The sequence below is a fragment of the Colletotrichum aenigma genome (genome assembly GCF_013390185.1).
Source record: "Colletotrichum aenigma strain Cg56 chromosome Unknown KSG_Cg56_contig08, whole genome shotgun sequence".
Lineage (NCBI taxonomy): Eukaryota > Fungi > Ascomycota > Sordariomycetes > Glomerellales > Glomerellaceae > Colletotrichum > Colletotrichum aenigma.
The window spans coordinates 1,972,146-1,989,029 of NW_023500914.1; the positions used below are offsets into that span (position 1 = coordinate 1,972,146).

At 54.0% G+C, this 16,884-nt stretch overlaps 4 protein-coding genes across 4 annotated transcripts; 2 read left to right on the plus strand and 2 right to left on the minus strand.

Annotated features, from left to right (window-relative positions):
• Window positions 1-1,578, minus strand: CGCA056_v012060 (uncharacterized protein; the record flags this gene model as incomplete). Its single annotated transcript, XM_037327304.1, has 4 exons — window positions 1-984; window positions 1,045-1,123; window positions 1,181-1,266; window positions 1,321-1,578. The coding sequence occupies 4 exons, from the start codon at window positions 1,576-1,578 to the stop codon at window positions 1-3; spliced, it is 1,407 nt and encodes a 468-aa protein (XP_037173824.1).
• An 875-nt stretch (window positions 1,579-2,453) lies between these two features.
• Window positions 2,454-3,383, plus strand: CGCA056_v012061 (uncharacterized protein; the record flags this gene model as incomplete). Its single annotated transcript, XM_037327305.1, has 1 exon — window positions 2,454-3,383. The coding sequence occupies one exon, from the start codon at window positions 2,454-2,456 to the stop codon at window positions 3,381-3,383; it is 930 nt and encodes a 309-aa protein (XP_037173825.1).
• Window positions 3,384-3,860: 477 nt separating this feature from the next.
• Window positions 3,861-5,691, minus strand: terJ-1 (Efflux pump terJ; the record flags this gene model as incomplete). The annotated part of the gene is made up of 5 exons (XM_037327306.1): window positions 3,861-4,156; window positions 4,232-4,479; window positions 4,534-4,592; window positions 4,645-5,578; window positions 5,657-5,691. 5 exons carry the CDS (start codon window positions 5,689-5,691, stop codon window positions 3,861-3,863), a joined length of 1,572 nt encoding a protein of 523 aa, XP_037173822.1.
• A 644-nt stretch (window positions 5,692-6,335) lies between these two features.
• On the plus strand, window positions 6,336-16,491 carry rad3 (Protein kinase rad3; the record flags this gene model as incomplete). Its single annotated transcript, XM_037327307.1, has 16 exons — window positions 6,336-6,924; window positions 6,977-7,626; window positions 7,673-7,953; window positions 8,004-8,408; window positions 8,458-8,622; window positions 8,678-8,774; window positions 8,822-9,298; window positions 9,349-9,594; window positions 9,643-10,887; window positions 10,943-11,414; window positions 11,463-11,946; window positions 11,995-14,204; window positions 15,230-15,365; window positions 15,474-15,572; window positions 15,651-15,798; window positions 15,853-16,491. The coding sequence occupies 16 exons, from the start codon at window positions 6,336-6,338 to the stop codon at window positions 16,489-16,491; spliced, it is 8,343 nt and encodes a 2,780-aa protein (XP_037173823.1).
• Between the last annotated feature and the right edge of the window lie 393 nt (window positions 16,492-16,884).

A 16,884-nucleotide genomic window follows, 5' to 3' on the forward strand; every position in this document is an offset into this window, starting at 1 on the left:
CTAGTAACAGATATACATGGCCTCGAAGGCATTCATGGTACTGTCACCCCACGACTCGGCCGTCCATTTGAAAGAATCCGCCGCCTGCTGGTCGACGTCGATGTTCACCTTCAACCCGTTCTTGTTGCTGGCGTCCAACCCCGTGAAGCCCGCGATGACGGTGCCGAACCCAACACCGACATTCTGCGTCTGGGACTTCGTCTTCCAGTTGCCGCCGTCCATCGCGTTGGCCGAGATGGTTCCGACACGCACCCCATGGCTTCGCGTCTTGTCGACGGCGATGAAGGAGCCAGAGGCCGAAGCCAGCCGGGAATGTCCGTACGAGGAGATGATGAGCTCGAAGGTCGTGTTCGTCACCTGGCCCAGGCGGACGCGCAGATTGAAGTTGTCGTCGGTGGTGCGGTGCATGAACCCCGACAGCCAGACGCACACGGTGGGCGGCTGGCGGAATATCGGCGGCCGGGGGCGCCCGACGTTGTCTGGGTCTTGAAACTTGACCACCTTGCGGAAACCCGTCGAAGTCACGGCGCCGGAGAACCAGTTGCCGACCAATATACCGGTTTCCGTGGGCGGCGGCGGGAAGTACCAGGACAGCCCGCCGCCCTGCAGGTCAGCGCTGTTGTCGCCGTCCTTGTTGAGCGTGATGGGGAACTTGTGGTGCTTGTCGGGGAGCTCGGCGTACGCGGTGACGCCGGTGTGGTGGCCCTGCGCGATGTTCAGGCGCTTCAGGCTGACGACCACTCTCTGGTCCACGTCTTCGACGTTCGTGTTGAGGAACACCACGCCCGTGTTATGAGAGTGGCCGCTGCCGTCCTGGGAGGTGGCCCACGTATCCCATACGTTGGCGCCGTCTTGGAAAGCGTCGATGTCGGATGCGGTGCCGTATGCGGTCGTGTCTTTCAGTTCGCCTGCCCAGGCGTGGTCCTGTGTGACGAAGCGTCCGACGGTCCGGCCGAGCTGTGTGTACTCGACGGTGAGAGGGCTCTGGACGATTTCATGAGTTCGACTTGATCATACTGCGTGGAGCTCCAGCTTCCAACATACCAGCTTGGTTGGCTTTGTGATTTTGCCGACGAGTCTGACGCCAACCTGTGGGCGATCGTTGTAATAGAAGAACGTCCCGCTGAAGAGACGGTCGGTCAGCAAGGCTCACTATGTCTCAAACTCGCGGGCCTCTCACCGAAGGAATTGACGTTGCCACCACATGAAGAAAAGTCTGCCTCCGACTTCGAGCTTGAGCTTCTTTCGCAAGCCAGGAACTTCGACCTGATATGGTGAGCGAATGGTGAATACGTATAACAACAACATCAGTGTTTGTACCTCTAGGCCCCAAGAAAATAATCCTGGATCCAAATGGGCGGAACATCGAATGGCAGTGTTGAACACGGCCATCTCCTTGATCTCGTCTTCTGATAGAAGTCGTCCACCGAGATCAAGGGGCTCGGTGGCGACAGGCGTTTCGGTCGAGATGCCGGGCGATGAAGTCGGGAGCTCATCAGTGTCGTCATTGCTACCGTGAGATACAATATCGGCAGGGGTCGCCGCGACATCCTGCTGAGGGAGAGCGATTTCTGCCATTCTGATGTGATTGAGGATGCGGCTTTGCGATGTCTTGAAATGACCTGGGAATGATGAGGATCAACTTAGTTCGACACCGCGTCACCGTCCTTTTATCTTCATCATGTGTCCGCGGGCAGCTCGGCGACATTAAAACACTAGACAGCTTCTCATGAACGATTGAGACACGGCGTCACCGTGGACAATAGTGTTGTTAACTGCCGATAGGGCTGCTCGTATCCATTTAGACGCCAGATACGGCTCAAATCTATTTCTGGTTGAAACGTGTTCAGCTATTCATCAGCCGGGTGGGTGATATATCAGCGTCATATCGGCAAGCCCGTCGGCATGCTGGGAAAAATTGTAAAGCGTGGCGTTGAAGTGTTGAGCTGAGAGCCTCAGCTGAGTCTCTCAGCTGAGAGAAGCTTGCAGTGCATATTGACGGTCCTAGTGTCTGCAAGGAGGCTATGAACGACTTTGATTAGCTTCAGCTCACATCTTCCGTCTCAGCCTATACTTTCAGCTTCACTTCGGCTTGTAACTCTCCTGTAAAGCGTCTAACCTTGGATTAGGTTGGTTGGCTCTGTATACGAGATTGTAAGTCGAATCTCTAACACTGTTGCTGTTGGGTACGGTTGATGTCTATGACATGAGCTCAGCAAAGCTTTTCTACTAATGACCTATCCTACAAAACTGACGAAGAATGCGGTTGTCATTTAAGGCAGCGATTGCATATAAAGTACAACGAAACTGCCTCATACCCTCTTAAAAAGTGGACAAAGAAACTTCCTCCAACATAAAGTACATCGACCATCTCTTTTTGCTTTGGATTCACTCCAAACTGCCTCTCACCCTGACACTCATCCATTCAGTTCTCAACTCCCATAACAATAGTCATGCAGGCCCGCCGTCTGGGTTACTACGTACAATCCCACACGTACGATCGCGATCCCAAGCGATGGCTGTCAATGCTCCCGCTCGGCGAGCCTAGCCGACACACTTCCCACATCATCATATCCGCTTTCCATCTGAACTACACCAAGGACGACGGCGCCGGCAACCACAAGATCTACCTCAACGACGAGATCTACGACCAAGGCGACAACGTCAGAGTGTGGGAAGAAGCCGCCGAGCTGCAGCAGAAGGGCATTCTTGTCTTTGGGCTGCTGGGCGGCGGCGGAATCTGGGAAGCGACTGGCCTCGGCGGCGGCGATGCCGAGTTCGACAAGGGCTACAAGCTCATCAAGGACATGATCGCGGCCAAGAAGCTCGAGGGCGTCGACCTCAACGTCGAGCCTCACAATCCCATCGGCGTGCAGGACATCGGCAACGAGGGCGTGACGAAGGTGATCAAGAAACTCAAGGCTGACTTTCCGCATTTGCTCATCACCATGGCTCCTGGCGGCGGCGAACTGCTGAGCCCGGGGGGACTGTCCGGGGTCAATTATCAGACACTGTTCCGAGAGGAGGGTATGCACGATGCTATATCGTGGTTCAACGTGCAGCTGTACAACAACTGGGGAACGCTGGATGTGGATGAGTTCAGCAGTTATGTAGCCGCTGGCTTCCCGGCGAACAAGCTCGTGTTGAACTTGGTGGGGAACCCCGACCCAGAGGAAGCTGCCGATGGCTGGATTGACGGACCAACCATCAAGACGGGTGTCGAGGCGATCATGAAGAAGATCCCGGACATGGGCGGTATCGATTGCTGGGATTGGTACAACGCCACTCTCGATGGTAAGGAGCCCGTTGAGCATCCCGAGGCTTGGTCTGATTTTGTGAGCGCTGTTCTCTTCCCCGACGGCCACCACAACAGTGCCTCATGAGTGTTCGTCGTGTGTGCTAGACATGGGAGGTCGGTGGTCGAACTTGGCCTCGAGCTTGGGTGGACGCTCGAGGTCAAGATTTGATGGGAAACCACTGGAACTCCTGACATTGGCTGTCGCTGATAGTCATGACAATCATGGTGTAATAAGAATGCGGGGCTTTGAAAGTGCTAGGAATTGAATACAACTCTCACAAACATCAGTGCTGGTAGGGCGGCAAACGGATGGTTGACTCCGCTGCAGCGGGCGGGATGTACTTGGTCCCCATCTTGACATCTCGATTTGCTAGTAACAATCAGGATTGCATCTTTAGTCCCATCTCCCCCAGACAGCAGGGCACTAAACAAGGCGGCAGCGGCGGCTCAAGCAAATAGAAACCGCAAAGTCCTACCTGCTAGCTAAGAGCTAAGACGACGTGCAGTCTCAGCCTTAGTTAGCACCACCACTATCACCTTCACCCCCCACCCCTCAAATGCTTTAGTCGTCCTTCTTCCCAACCGTGCCGCCCTTCCTCAGCCCCCAGAACGCAATGACGACAACGGCCACCGTCGCCGCGAAGATGGCCCAGAAACCGGCGCGGTAGCCGGCCATGCGCGCTTCCCTCTCGTCGGCGGCGGCTGAGTGCTCCGTCACGGAGGACGCGATGGCCGCCGTCACGGCCAGGCCCACCGCGTTGCCGATCTGGCCGACCTCGGCGAAAACGCCGCCGGCGAGGGACTGGAGGTCTGCCGGGAAGGCGTCGGAGATGATGAGATTCGAGACGGTGAAGAGGGCTGTTGTTATTGTGAGTTGCGTCAGTCTTGCGGTTGCTTCTCAAGAGCCAAAAGGGGGGGGGGGGGGGGGTGTACCGTCTGCGCTGATTGGTGATAGAGCGAGGGCCCAGAAGGGCGCGTACCAGTAGTAGCCGTCAATTTTGACCGTGGCCATCGCGAGGGGCGCGGCAATGGTAACGAGGGCGGAGACGCCGGCTAGGAATTGTACTTTAACTCTGGAGACGAGGTACGCGCACGCCATGTTCACGATTGTGTCTGTGATGATGTGCGGGAGGAAGCGGATGGAACTTTGGAGAGCGGATACGTGTTGGACTTCTTGGAAACTAAAACGACGAATAAGTCTTTGCGTTCTTACTTTGAGACTGTTTTTGACTCACAATAACATGATGAAGTACTGAATCGAATTCAGTGCGGCCCAACTGAGAAAGATGGATACCTGTTCGGTGTAAGATGCAATGTTGAGTGTGTGATCAGGAAAGCCGACTTACGCAGATGGATGTGAAGGCTGCATTTCGCCACAAACGGTTCGGAATGAGCGCCGGTCGATTATTCTTGAATTGGAAGTCCATCCAAATTGGAAAAGCCACCAACAAAACTACAGCTACGACCAGAAGAGCAATGTTGGAGGCGTCACTGAGTTTCGTGTAAGACGAAGTAGTCATTGCCAAAACATACAGCAGCAGCCCCAAAGCGACGCTCACAATGATAGCTCCGATCCAGTCAATATCCTCGGCGAGACGGCGAGTCCACGTCTTCTCAGACTGTCGATGCACAGATGGAAGAGACCAGATTGCCGCAGTTGAGAGGCAGACGTTGATCATGGCCATTATGTAGTACCCCCACCGCCATCCGATGGTGTCTGCGACAATTCCACCGACGACCAGACCGAGCGCGTAGCCCAAAGGGAACCCGATGCCGTTCATGGAGAAGGCGACGTTGCGCCAGTTCCCCTTGGGAAAGGTGCTCGTGATGAAGCTCATGGCGGTCGGGAGGCACGTTGAGATTGAGATTCCCAGCATCGTGCGGAAGAGGATGAGCCGGATACCGGTCCTGGCCAGGCCGACGGCCACCGTAAAGATGGCATAGAGAAAGCTGCCTGTCAGCCACATCAGTTTCGCGCCGACGACGTCGGCGACGGCGCCGAAGATGAGGAGGAGACAGCCTGCTGCCAGGGAGTAGACCGCGGCTGGCCATAGCGAGAGACCATCGGCGAGGCCCACGTCCACGGCGATCCGTGGGAGGGCGGCGATGAGGATGCCTGATCCCATCGTGTTGAGGAAGTTGACGCCTGCGAGTGTGACGATGACAGTGACGCCTTTTGCCTTGGAGGCATTTCTGGAGGGGTTGCCAGTTGGGCTCTCGGTGTCTGTTGTAGGTTGGGTATGGATGATGTGCTGCTGGTCCAGAGGCTGTTGTGTTTGGCTGCGTTTACTCTTTGAAGGCTTCAGAGACTACATCTCAATGGTTGACGCCGCTTGGCTTGGGGCATCCTGGACCAACAGGGCCTCTGGCATTGCCTCTTTGAGACCAATCATTGTTTACAATCAGTGAGAGAGTTGGACGAGAAACACTGGAAACTGATGCACCACGAAGTTATGGGTGGAGGAATATATCGTCAGCACGACTCTCCAAAAACGTCGCATTTGCACTTGCAAGGGCGTGCAAGAATCAGGTGATTGGGATAGCCTGGGCCAATCACTCGCAACTTTTGCAAGAAAGCTCCAGGATTACCAATCAACCGAGACTCATATTAACAAATGAACGAGGAAAGACGAAAGTTCCCAGGGGAACGCGGGCATAACGAAGCTGACACCGTCGTTCAAACCCCTCCGGTGAGAGTGAGTATGGACGGTCAACCTGAGGCGTGCCGCAACATTCGCTCCACCAATCTGGAATTGGAGATATTTCCAGGTTGCGAAGTCCCAGCAGCTCGGACCAGGTGTGCTTACGTACCTAGAGAGGACCGGGGGCAGACGAGCACGTGATCCCGCGTACAGTGCGCCACGCTCGACGCGCTGGCGGGGGTGGGCTGCCTTGAGCTTGACGAAGTCGCAGTTCACGTCTGCGTCGCTTTTTTCGCAGCGAACGCCGTGAGCTCCTCCAGCGGAAACCTTCCTCGCCGCCTTCAGTCTCTCGCCTCCAAGCTTCCTCCGAGCCAAGAGACGATGCCGACGAGACCATGGCGGCAGAACAGCTGTACGGCAAACCTGCTGGCGCAGTTGCCAATGCGCCGCCTCCCTCCACGTTAGCCGCCCAGCTCGTCGAAAACCTGCCTGCTTCGACAAAGTCCACACGATCCGATGAGAACACCGAGCTGAGAAGCTTGTCCGCCGTCATCGAGCGGGTCAAGAACAACCCCGGTCTGCTGCGCACGCCCGACGAACGAACGGAGCACAATCATATGCTCATATACGTCTATTCCCGCGTCGTCCTAGACGGAATCAAGCTCGACGATCCTTTCGCCGACAAGAAGGTTATACGGAGCGAGGCATTGAAGGCGATCAACTTCTTGAAAGTCACGATCGAGGAGACACCGATTGTCATGAACTATACCACGGACGGGAAACAGTTCGTGTTCCGCGGGGAGGAGCCACTTTGGGTCTGGGTCTTTCCCAAGGTCCTGAAACTGCTTGGCCATGCTCGCTGCCTTGACCTCACGGCTCCAATCGAGGAGTTCTTTCGGTTCATCATCTTGGTGGTGAGTGGAGTTGGTTCAATGGGAGCGCTGTTGTCGTCCATGCTGCTCTACCTGCGAGAAACAAGCAATGGTGAGTTGTCCATCAGAATGCGTCAACACACCATGATGACTAATGGTCACAGCTCTCCTGTCTCGCCTACAAGAGACGGCGCCTATTGCCCCTGCACAGGATGCGACTATAGACATGAGCCTTCCTCCTGCCGGTACACTCGAGCTGCTCCTGGGAAAACCTGGCATTCTCTTCGTACAACAGACTACATACGCTGTCCCGCATGCGTCACAAGCCGTGCGCCAAGCAGCAGCTCTAATATCAACACTCGCACACCCGTCCATTGCTAGATACTCGGGCCCTCTGTCACGCGCGCCGTTTGTCGAGCTGAGACTATGGTTGCTCGACTCGTTGCTTTCCCTACGTGCTGTGCAAAACACATGGCAGCCCGTTGCCCCAAGCGCAAAGGCTGATTTGCTCAACGTATCTCTTGGCCTGCTTCCAGACGAGCTGTCTACAGGCAAGAAAGCCTTGCTACCGCAGAAAGCGTACACTTCTCTGGCGTTATTGTGTGCCGAGCTCGCAGCACGGCCGGATGAGATTGCAGGCCCAGATGAATCGAGTCAAGCTGCGAGGAGAACACTCTGTAAAGCACTTCTGAGACTTGCCCAAGTGTCGCTAGTAGACCGAGAGATTGGAAGACTGGCAGCACCTCAGGTTGTTTGGCCACTCGAGCTGCTCTGCATCGAAGTACCCGTACTAGGGGAACCAAGTGACTTTTCAGTACGTTGATGCTCTGCACTCTCTGACCTAGCACTGACATGCGCAGCGTTCTATCAGTGTCCTTAAACAAGCAACAGCACCGACTGTACCCTCAAAATTAGACGACGCAACCCTGCCAGCTTGCTTCACGGACACCGAATTACGAGCTCTGGTCGAACGTCTTGGCATTGCAGAAAGTGATGTAGAAAGCGTCACAGTGGATGACGAGCCTGCGACCAAGCGGCGAAAAGTCCTGACTGAAGGCAATGAGCTTGTGGAACTGACAGCACGCATCGACGAAGTTCTTGGAGTTGTGAACGATCTAGACAATCTGGAACACAAGTTTTTGTAAGGCGTCGTATTTCTCCAGTTCCCTTGGGGGAGGCTAACTTCTCTAGAAACGCCTATCCACATATCAATGTCAAGAGCCAATGCCTCGCCATTGATCTGATCTCCCGCACTTGCTGCGCTGCGGACGCGATCACTCAAACGGGCAGACCATTCGTAGGAAAGGACGGAAAGATAATTTGTGACGTATGCGATCGCAAAGACGAAGGGCCGAAGAGGCCCGACACTATTGACACCGAAACGAAAAGAGAGGCCCAATCGATATTCACAAAACTCATCAACCTCCCTTCCTTCAAGGACTCCAGAAGGCCAAGAGTAGTGGCAATGATCGCCCTCAGACGCATCATAAATCATACAGATGAAGCTGAGCTGTTTGACCTCGAAACTTCTCCTTTGGGGCAGTGGTGTCTGCAAGGATTGCATAGCTCTATCAGAGAAATACGCATCGCTTCAGGGTATGCTTCCCTATCCTACCCATCTTGCATGGCTAATTTTGTTCGACAGACGGGCTTTGGCTCTCTTCTTGAAGAAACCAGCCTCTAGCACGATAGACATCAGTGTCGTACACCGAAATCGCAAGAACGCGCTTGGTCTTCTCAAAGCTGCATCGGAAAAGGATGCAGTAATCTTCCACGAGACTGGGGTAATGGCGTGGAGCCAGCTGGGACGGTAGGCACCACTGACAACAGCATCATCTTTGGGCTAAGATATTGACATCACTTAGAGTGGTCACCGGGGACGAACTAAACATAGTATTGCACCAGTTACTCGAATATCTCGGAAGCAGCAACAGTCTGATATCTTCCTGTGCCTTCAATGAGGTATGTTCTTGGTGCCATCTTTGAGCCACCTTGACTGACGTATTCAGATCAACAACTTGGCTGCTGCCCGGCATGTAGCACCACGCCGCTTGTTCGAGCCTTTCTGGAGAAATCTCGCCTACTTCGCTGTAAAAGATATGGTGGCACGACCGCAAATCAGCCGGTCGCTGGCCGAAATCTTGCAAATCTCTGTGAACGAGTTTCTTCTCCTCATCCAAACTCATGCTCTGCCATGGCTGGTATTGATGAAGAAGAGGGATGTAATCCAAAAGATTGCTGAGGCCCGTGGGGAAAAGGACGTTGGTTTCCCGGTGATGGACTCTATCAATATCGGTCCAGTCCTCGGATTGCTTTTAGTGCAAGACGTGCCGGACGTGGCGCAATTCACCATGGCGAGGCTTGTCGAGTTTGCGCCAACTCTCGCTGATACCACGCTGGCTGATGTGATACAGGCCGAACTTGTTATGGTTGTCCTTGAGCTACTCAAAGCTGCGGCTGAAGCAGACGAAGCCCGCAAGGCCCGTGTGAGTTTTTACGCTCTGAAAATACCGCATTCTTACTGATTTATTTTGAGGTTATCGATGCCATCACCACAATGTGCAACTTGGTTATGGCCGCGAACAAGGACAAGCCCAAGAAGGGCAATCTCATCGGTCGTTTCCTCCAGGCGTACATGCTTGGCCTTATGGCTCGCCTGGCGGACGTCATCAATGATTTTCATGGGCTATGCCTGCCTCCCGAGGAACAAATACGTTGCATTCGAGCATTGGAGGAAGCGATCAAGCTTTGCCAGTCTTACGTGCGCATTGCTCGGCCACATGTGAGTTGACGCGACCATCAGACTGGTTTTCTTTACTGATCCCTGTAGATTGCTGCTTGTCTTCTGTCGGCCATTGCTCAGGACGAGCTCAGAGAGGCGGCGTTTTCCTGCTGGGCGGTCCTTCTAACCTACCTTGAAGAAGAGGACGTTGAAGTCTTGTTGGAAACGACGTTCTTCATTATCAATCATTATTGGCCTGTGTTTGACGACAACACACGCATCAAGGCCAAACATCTGATTTCCACCATTATAAAGCACTTCAGCGCAGTCATCGAGATGTACATCTGGAAGTTGCCATCATTGGCACATATTCCTGAACTGGCTGAAGTGGAAGCTCAGCTCCAAAAAGTGCGTCGAGATCAACCCATCGAAAGCAGGACAGCATTTGCCATCTTTGCAGCCCGAGTGGCACACGAGAACTCGGGTGTTGTGCTTCAGGCTCTCAGAGAGCTTGTCGCATACCTCAAACAGCACAGTGGTTCCCTACAGACGTCCGCGATTGGTCAGCAGCCGGATCCTGTGTTGTCAACGCTGCTCCGCGCCTTGCTTGATTGCGCTTCGGAGTACAGCACTGTGCAGCCCGAAATCGCTAGCCTGTGTACTCAATGCGTCGGTCTGGTTGGGTGCCTTGACTCGAATAGAATTGAGGCTGTCAGAGAGCAGAAGTCCATGGTTTTATTGAACAACTTTGAGAACGCAGACGAGACGACGGACTTTGTGCTCTTCATCCTGGAGCAAATCCTGGTCAAGGCCTTCCTTTCCACGACAGACACAAAGCTCCAAGGCTTCTTGTCTTTTGCCATGCAAGAACTCTTGGACAAAGTGGATATCAAGGCAGCCTGTGCCTTCCGAAGCACTGGAATGAGAGACGGCGATCTGATCTACAGAAAATGGCTCACTCTACCTGAAGGCATTCGGGAGACTCTAACCCCATTTTTGACCTCCAAATACGTCTTAACACCTGTCACACCTGCACCTGTTGAGTATCCCATTTTCCGTCCGGGTAAGCCGTATGGGAACTGGATGCGTTCCTTTACCATGGATCTTTTGCGTAGAGGACAGAATTGGCACGCAGATCTCATTTTCGGGCCGCTGGCTCGTACTATTCGGGTCAAGGATGTCGCGGTAGCAGAGTTCCTGCTTCCATACTTGGTCCTCCACGTCATCATTGGCAACAGAAGCACGCGGGAAGATCGTGACAATATTATCGGCGAGCTGGTTGGCATCCTCCAGCACCAGCTTGCCGAAGATGCTCCGTACGCGGAGAGGGAGGATACGAAGCTTTACTGTGAGGTAACGAGGCAGCCCATTCCAAGCGTATGTGACGACTTTGCTAAGCAGGACACAGGCCGTCTTCCGAGTGCTTGATTATGCAAGCAGGTGGCTGCAGGAAAAGAATGCTAGGCGCAAAAATGACAGCGATCTTCCGTCCATAGCAAGAGTGGATGACCTGCTGAGCACAATTCCACCGGTCTTGATTTCCCAGCGAGCTATGGACTGCAGGGAATATCCAAGAGCCCTGTTCCACCTCGAGCAACACGCCCAACAAGTGGAGGTCGAGAAGAGCGACCCCCAGCAAAGAACGCTGCTCCTCGAGCAATTGCAGGATATATACACCCAGATTGACGAGCCTGATGGGCTAGAGGGGATTTCGGCTCACCTTCACGTCCTCGATATAAACCAACAAATCCTCAGTCACAAGAAGGCGGGCAGATATACGGCGGCTCAGACGTGGTATGAGATCAAGTTGGCAGAAGAGCCTAACAACATTGACGTACAGGTTGACCTCCTGAACTGCCTGAAACAATCTGGACAACATGGTGAGTATCTTGCGGTACGTTCTCAAGAATATAAGCTAATAAGTGTAGATGTTCTGCTCAACTATATTGAAGGTATGCATACGGAACCGTCGATGGAAAACAGAATTGTTCCGTATGCGGTCGAGGCAGCCTGGGCGACCCGCCGATGGGACACTCTATCCAAGTACACGAGCCGTTTTCATGGCAGCACTTTGGAAGACTTCAACGTTAGCGTTGGCCAGATCTTTAACACTCTCAAGCAAGAGGGCGCCGAGGGAGTCGCAATCTCTCAAATGTTGCAGAGTATGAGGGAAAAGATTGCCTCAGCGATGACTTATTCCGCAACATCCTCCCTACAAGCCTGCCACGATCTGAGGCTTAGATGCCACGTACTGACCGATCTGGAAATCATTGTTGGGATGCAAGAAGGGAATGATGATGCTCGCCAAGACGTTTTGACAATGCTGAACCGGCGATTGGAAGTGCTAGGTGCATATGTCAATGACAAACAATACCTCTTGGGAATTCGCAGAGCAGCCATGGAGCTCTCACGGTATGTTACCCCGATGCCCGTCAACGATCCACTTCTAACGATAATCAGACCCAAGTTTTGCGACTCAGACATCTCTTCGTCGTGGCTTTCCAGTGCGCGTCTGGCTAGAAAGGCGAATTCCACACACCAGTCATTTAATGCAGTTCTTCATGCCTCTCAACTACAAGACAATGCCGCCGTCATTGAGAATGCCCGACTCCTTTGGAAGGACGGTCACACACGCAAGGCGATTCAGGTTCTCCAGGGCGCCATCGAATCCAACAACTTCATGACACAAACAAACAGCACCTCTTCCGCTCGGGGCCTCGACTCGCAGCAGAGACTTCTGACAGCCAGAGCACAGCTCATGCTTGCCAAGTGGTTGGATGCGGCAGGCCAAACGAACAACGCTGCTCTGCGCGTTAAATATCAACAGCCTCCCAAGACCAACTCATCGTGGGAGAAGGGCCATTACTACCTAGGACGTTACTACAAAAAGCTGCTGGAGACCGAGAAGCCTCTGAAACCAGACGAGCAAAGTGACGCCTTTGTGCAAGGCGAGATTGCCAGGCTGGTTATTGAGAACTATCTTCGATCACTCAACTATGGCACCAAGTATCTTTACCAGACCTTGCCGAGAATTTTAACGTTATGGCTCGAATTGGGAGCACAAGTGGACAAGGCTCCCGAAGGCAAGGTCTCGTTGTCCCGCGAGCTCCATAGGAGGCGGACGGAGCAGCTCAATCTCCTTCATGCCTTCCTCGACAAATACATCGCTCGCCTTCCGGCCTACATATTTTACACGGCCCTCCCGCAGATCGTTGCGAGAATTGCCCACCAGAACCAAGCTGTGTTTGAACGCCTAACACGCATTGTCACCAAAGTTGTGGAGTCACATCCTCGACAAGCACTCTGGGGCTTATTTGGGATCATGACCACGAGACAAGCTTCAGAGCGGCGAGTGCGAGGTCAGCATATCTTGCAAGCGCTGAAGGGGATCTCCAAGAAGGTTGAAGGAAGCAGCTATGACCTCAAGCAGCTACTGAGAATGGGCGAGAAACTCGCAGAGCAGCTTCTGCTGGCTTGCAACAACGGGGACTTCCAGAGCAACAGGACGACGGTGGCAAGTATCACGCGAGATCTCAACTTCAACCACAAGTGCACGCCCTGCCCCCTCGTGGTCCCTATTGAGTCTTGTCTGACGGCCACATTGCCGACATTGACGGATAACGTCAAGAAGCACAAGGCATTCTCTCAGGATGTTATCACAATCGACTCCTTCCTAGATGAGGTCCTGGTTCTAGGATCGCTCGCTAAACCGAGGCGGCTAACATGTCGCGGAACGGATGGCAAGAACTACATGCTCATGATCAAACCGAAGGACGACTTACGAACGGATCAGCGTCTAATGGAGTTCAACGGGATGATTAACCGGTCACTCAAACGTGACGCCGAGGCAAGCAGGCGTCAACTGTACATCAAGACGTATGCCGTCGTGCCTCTCAACGAAGAGTGCGGCATCATTGAATGGGTCGATGGGCTTAAGACCCTTCGAGAAATCCTTTTAGACCAGTACAAGTCTCGGTCCGTCCATCCTGACTATAACCAGATCAAGAGGATGATGTCCGAGGCTGTGACGGGGCCGAACAATATCAAGATCTTTACCGAGGGCGTGTTGGGGACATTCCCGCCAGTGCTGCAGTACTGGTTCGTGCAGCGCTTCCCTCATCCCTCAACCTGGTTCTCAGCTCGGCTCAAGTACACTCGCTCTTGCGCAGTCATGTCTATGGTCGGCACCATTCTCGGTCTGGGCGACCGCCACGGCGAGAATGTCCTTCTCGAGCGCGACAACGGCGGCATTTTCCACGTCGACTTCAATTGTCTGTTCGATAAAGGACTGACGTTCGCACAACCGGAGAGGGTGCCTTTCCGTTTGACACACAACATGGTTGCTGCCATGGGCATCTACGGATACGAGGGACCCTTCCGCCACTGCAGCGAGTTGACGCTGGGCATCCTGCGGCAACAGGAGGAGACGCTGATGACGATTCTCGAGGCTTTCATCTACGACCCCACCTTGGATCTGCAAAAGGAGAAGAAGACAAGCCGCAGATCGGATGGCGCGCCGCGGATGCAGCCGCAGCTCGTCGTCGACAGTATCAAGCGGAAGGTGAGGGGCCTGATGGGACCGGATCCTATTCCGCTGGGAGTTGAGGGGCAAGTGGAGGAGTTGATCAAGCAGGCGGTCGATCCCAGAAATCTGGCGGCCATGTACATTGGTTGGTGTCCCTTCTTGTAGTTTGGAGTTTTGGAGGAGATTGCACGTTTATGATGTATTGGGATTGGAGGTAGACATGGGCTTTGATAAGGAAGCCAGGAAGAAGGGAACCACCGAGGTTTGGTGTTGGTGGTTTATGCAAAAGCTGTATGATATTCGATGCAAAACGAGGGCAATGTTAAGTAGTCTTTGTCTACCTATGCATACCTGGTACGATTCTAGCGCGATCTCGACCATTGTCTGTCAAAGGAAGAGCATCTGACGTGTCTGTTGTTTGTTTCAAAGATAAGACGGTTCACTTGCATTCCTCCCTTCCACCGTACAACACGTGTCGAGCATACTTGATCCGGGGTCACCAACTGTGCCTCTCGTGTCCCGCTGGCAGCCTGGCGAGCGTTAGGCTGCTGCGCCGGGGGCCCTCAACCGCTAGAGCTACGGGGAAGCTTGGGGCACCTGCCTGCCTAGAATCAGGGGAGGGATAGCCACTGAATGCGCTGGAGCTCTTACCTTAAACCAACGACGACTACCCCCTTTCCTGCCAGCTTTCCCATTGAAATTTGCGACCGCTACGCTGCTGCTGCAGCTTGCCTTCCCCGAGCTTTCCCTCCTTCATATCCCTCCTTCATTTCCCTCCTTCTCGTTTCTTTTTCTTCCCAACCCTGATTTTCTCTCTCAAACTCCCCCTTTTATTTTCAAATCACCCAAAGCATTCTCTTCCATCAACGGAACGATCGGAATCCAAAGTATTGAAGATGCCTGATTATCGTGTTGGTAGGTTCATTGTTTTATTTCCTTCCTCGGAACGATGAAAAAGGCCACGGGCGGCTGGCGGGCGACGGGCGCAGCGGTCGCGTCGGAAGCGGACGCGTCAAGCTACCTGACCTGACTGAACCTTACGTCATGAGAGCCTCAACCTTTGGAGAAGCTCTGTTTCCATACACCACCAATTGCTATTTCTTTTTTCTCTCTTCTCTTCTTCGGCGCATCACGCCTAGTAACTGCTAACCATTATCTTTTGCGATATAGAGGTGTCGCCTAACAACCGCGCCGGATGTCAGGATGGCGTCTGCAAGAAGGAGGCCCAAAAGTGCATGAAGGGCTCGCTGCGCTTCGGCACCTGGACTGAGATCATGGGCCATGGCTCCTGGCGGTGGAAGCACTGGTAAGCCGACGAATCACTCTTCCTTGAGCGCTTCGGTCCTTGTCATCTATTTACCATGTCCAAGCCGGTATGGTGCTGCGGAATCTAGTCTAACAACTCATCGCACAGGGGCTGCGTGTCTGGCGAGCAAATTTCGCACCTTCGCGATATTGTCGAGAGGGGTGGCGGATACGACCTTGATGCAGTTGACGGATACGACGAAATGGGGTAAGTTCATGCGTCCTTTCATAACTCTTTTCATGAGATGGCATTCGATGATGAACATACGGCTGACTGGCCCCCCAGCGAGCACTCTGACCTGCAGCAGAAGATCCGTGATGCCATTAAGCAAGGCCACATCTCTGCCGAGGACTTCAACGGTGACCCTTGGATGAACAAGCCTGGTCAGCGCGGCATCCGCGGCAAGAAGCCCAAGGACTGGGACGATGGCGAGGTATGCTAGCACCCCTACGCACTCATGAAGTTCCACTGACTTACACATTGACAGGAGGGCGATGAGGTCGAGGACGAAGCCCCTGCCCCCGCCGCCACCAACGGCAAGAAGCGCGGTCGCAAGTCCGCCGGCGCCGCCGATGAGGACGAAGAGGAGAAGCCCAAGAAGCGTGCCAAGAAGGCTGCTCCCAAGGCCGAGCCCGAGGACGAGGAGGAGAAGCCCAAGAAGGCTCCGGCGAAGCGTGGAAAGGCCGCTGCTGCTGCCAAAGCCGCTGCCGCCGAAGAGGACGAGGAAGAGGAGAAACCCAAGAAGGCCCCGGCCAAGCGCGGCGCCCGCAAGTCTGCCGTCAAAGAGGAATCCGACGAGGAGGAGGAGGCCCCGAAGAAGCCTGCCGCCAAGCGTGGAGCTCGAAAGTCCGCCGTGAAGGAGGAGTCTGAGGAAGAAGAGGAGAAGCCGGTCCCCAAGCGCGGCGCCGCTGCGAAGAAGACTGCTCCCAAGAGGGCGGCTACGAAGAAGGCCAAGGTTGAGGAGTCGGAGGAGGAGTCTGAGGCCGAACCCGAGGCTACCCCTGAGTCGGACGAGGAGGAGAAGCCTGCGCCGAAGAAGGCCGCTCCGAAGGGCCGCAAGAAGGCTGCTGCTGCACCTGCTGCTGCCGCCGAGGACAAGCCCAAGCGCGGTCGTGCTCGCAAATGAGGTTTGTCGAGCTGGCATGCCTACGGAGACCGTCACAGGTCCGCGGCTGTGATCCCCGAGCGGCATTCCTCTATCGCCGTTTGTTTGACGAGTTTCTTGCGTTTCAATGGCCGGGGGAAACCCCTCTGCCGAAACTGAAGCCGCCGCTCTCTCTCTTAGCAGCCGTTTGTTTCTTCGAGTTCATACCCACCGATGCGACGACACTACTTTCAGCTATGATGGACTTTTAGGGGGAAGGATGTACAACTACCACTTGCTTCTACCGTTTACTTGTTACGTGGATGAGAGCAACTCATGAAAAGAAGATAACAAAAAGTTTGTTTTATTTCTTTATAGGAAAGGCTGAGTTATTTCAGCCTCTGAGCTCAAGATAATGAAAGTTCTCCACTGCTA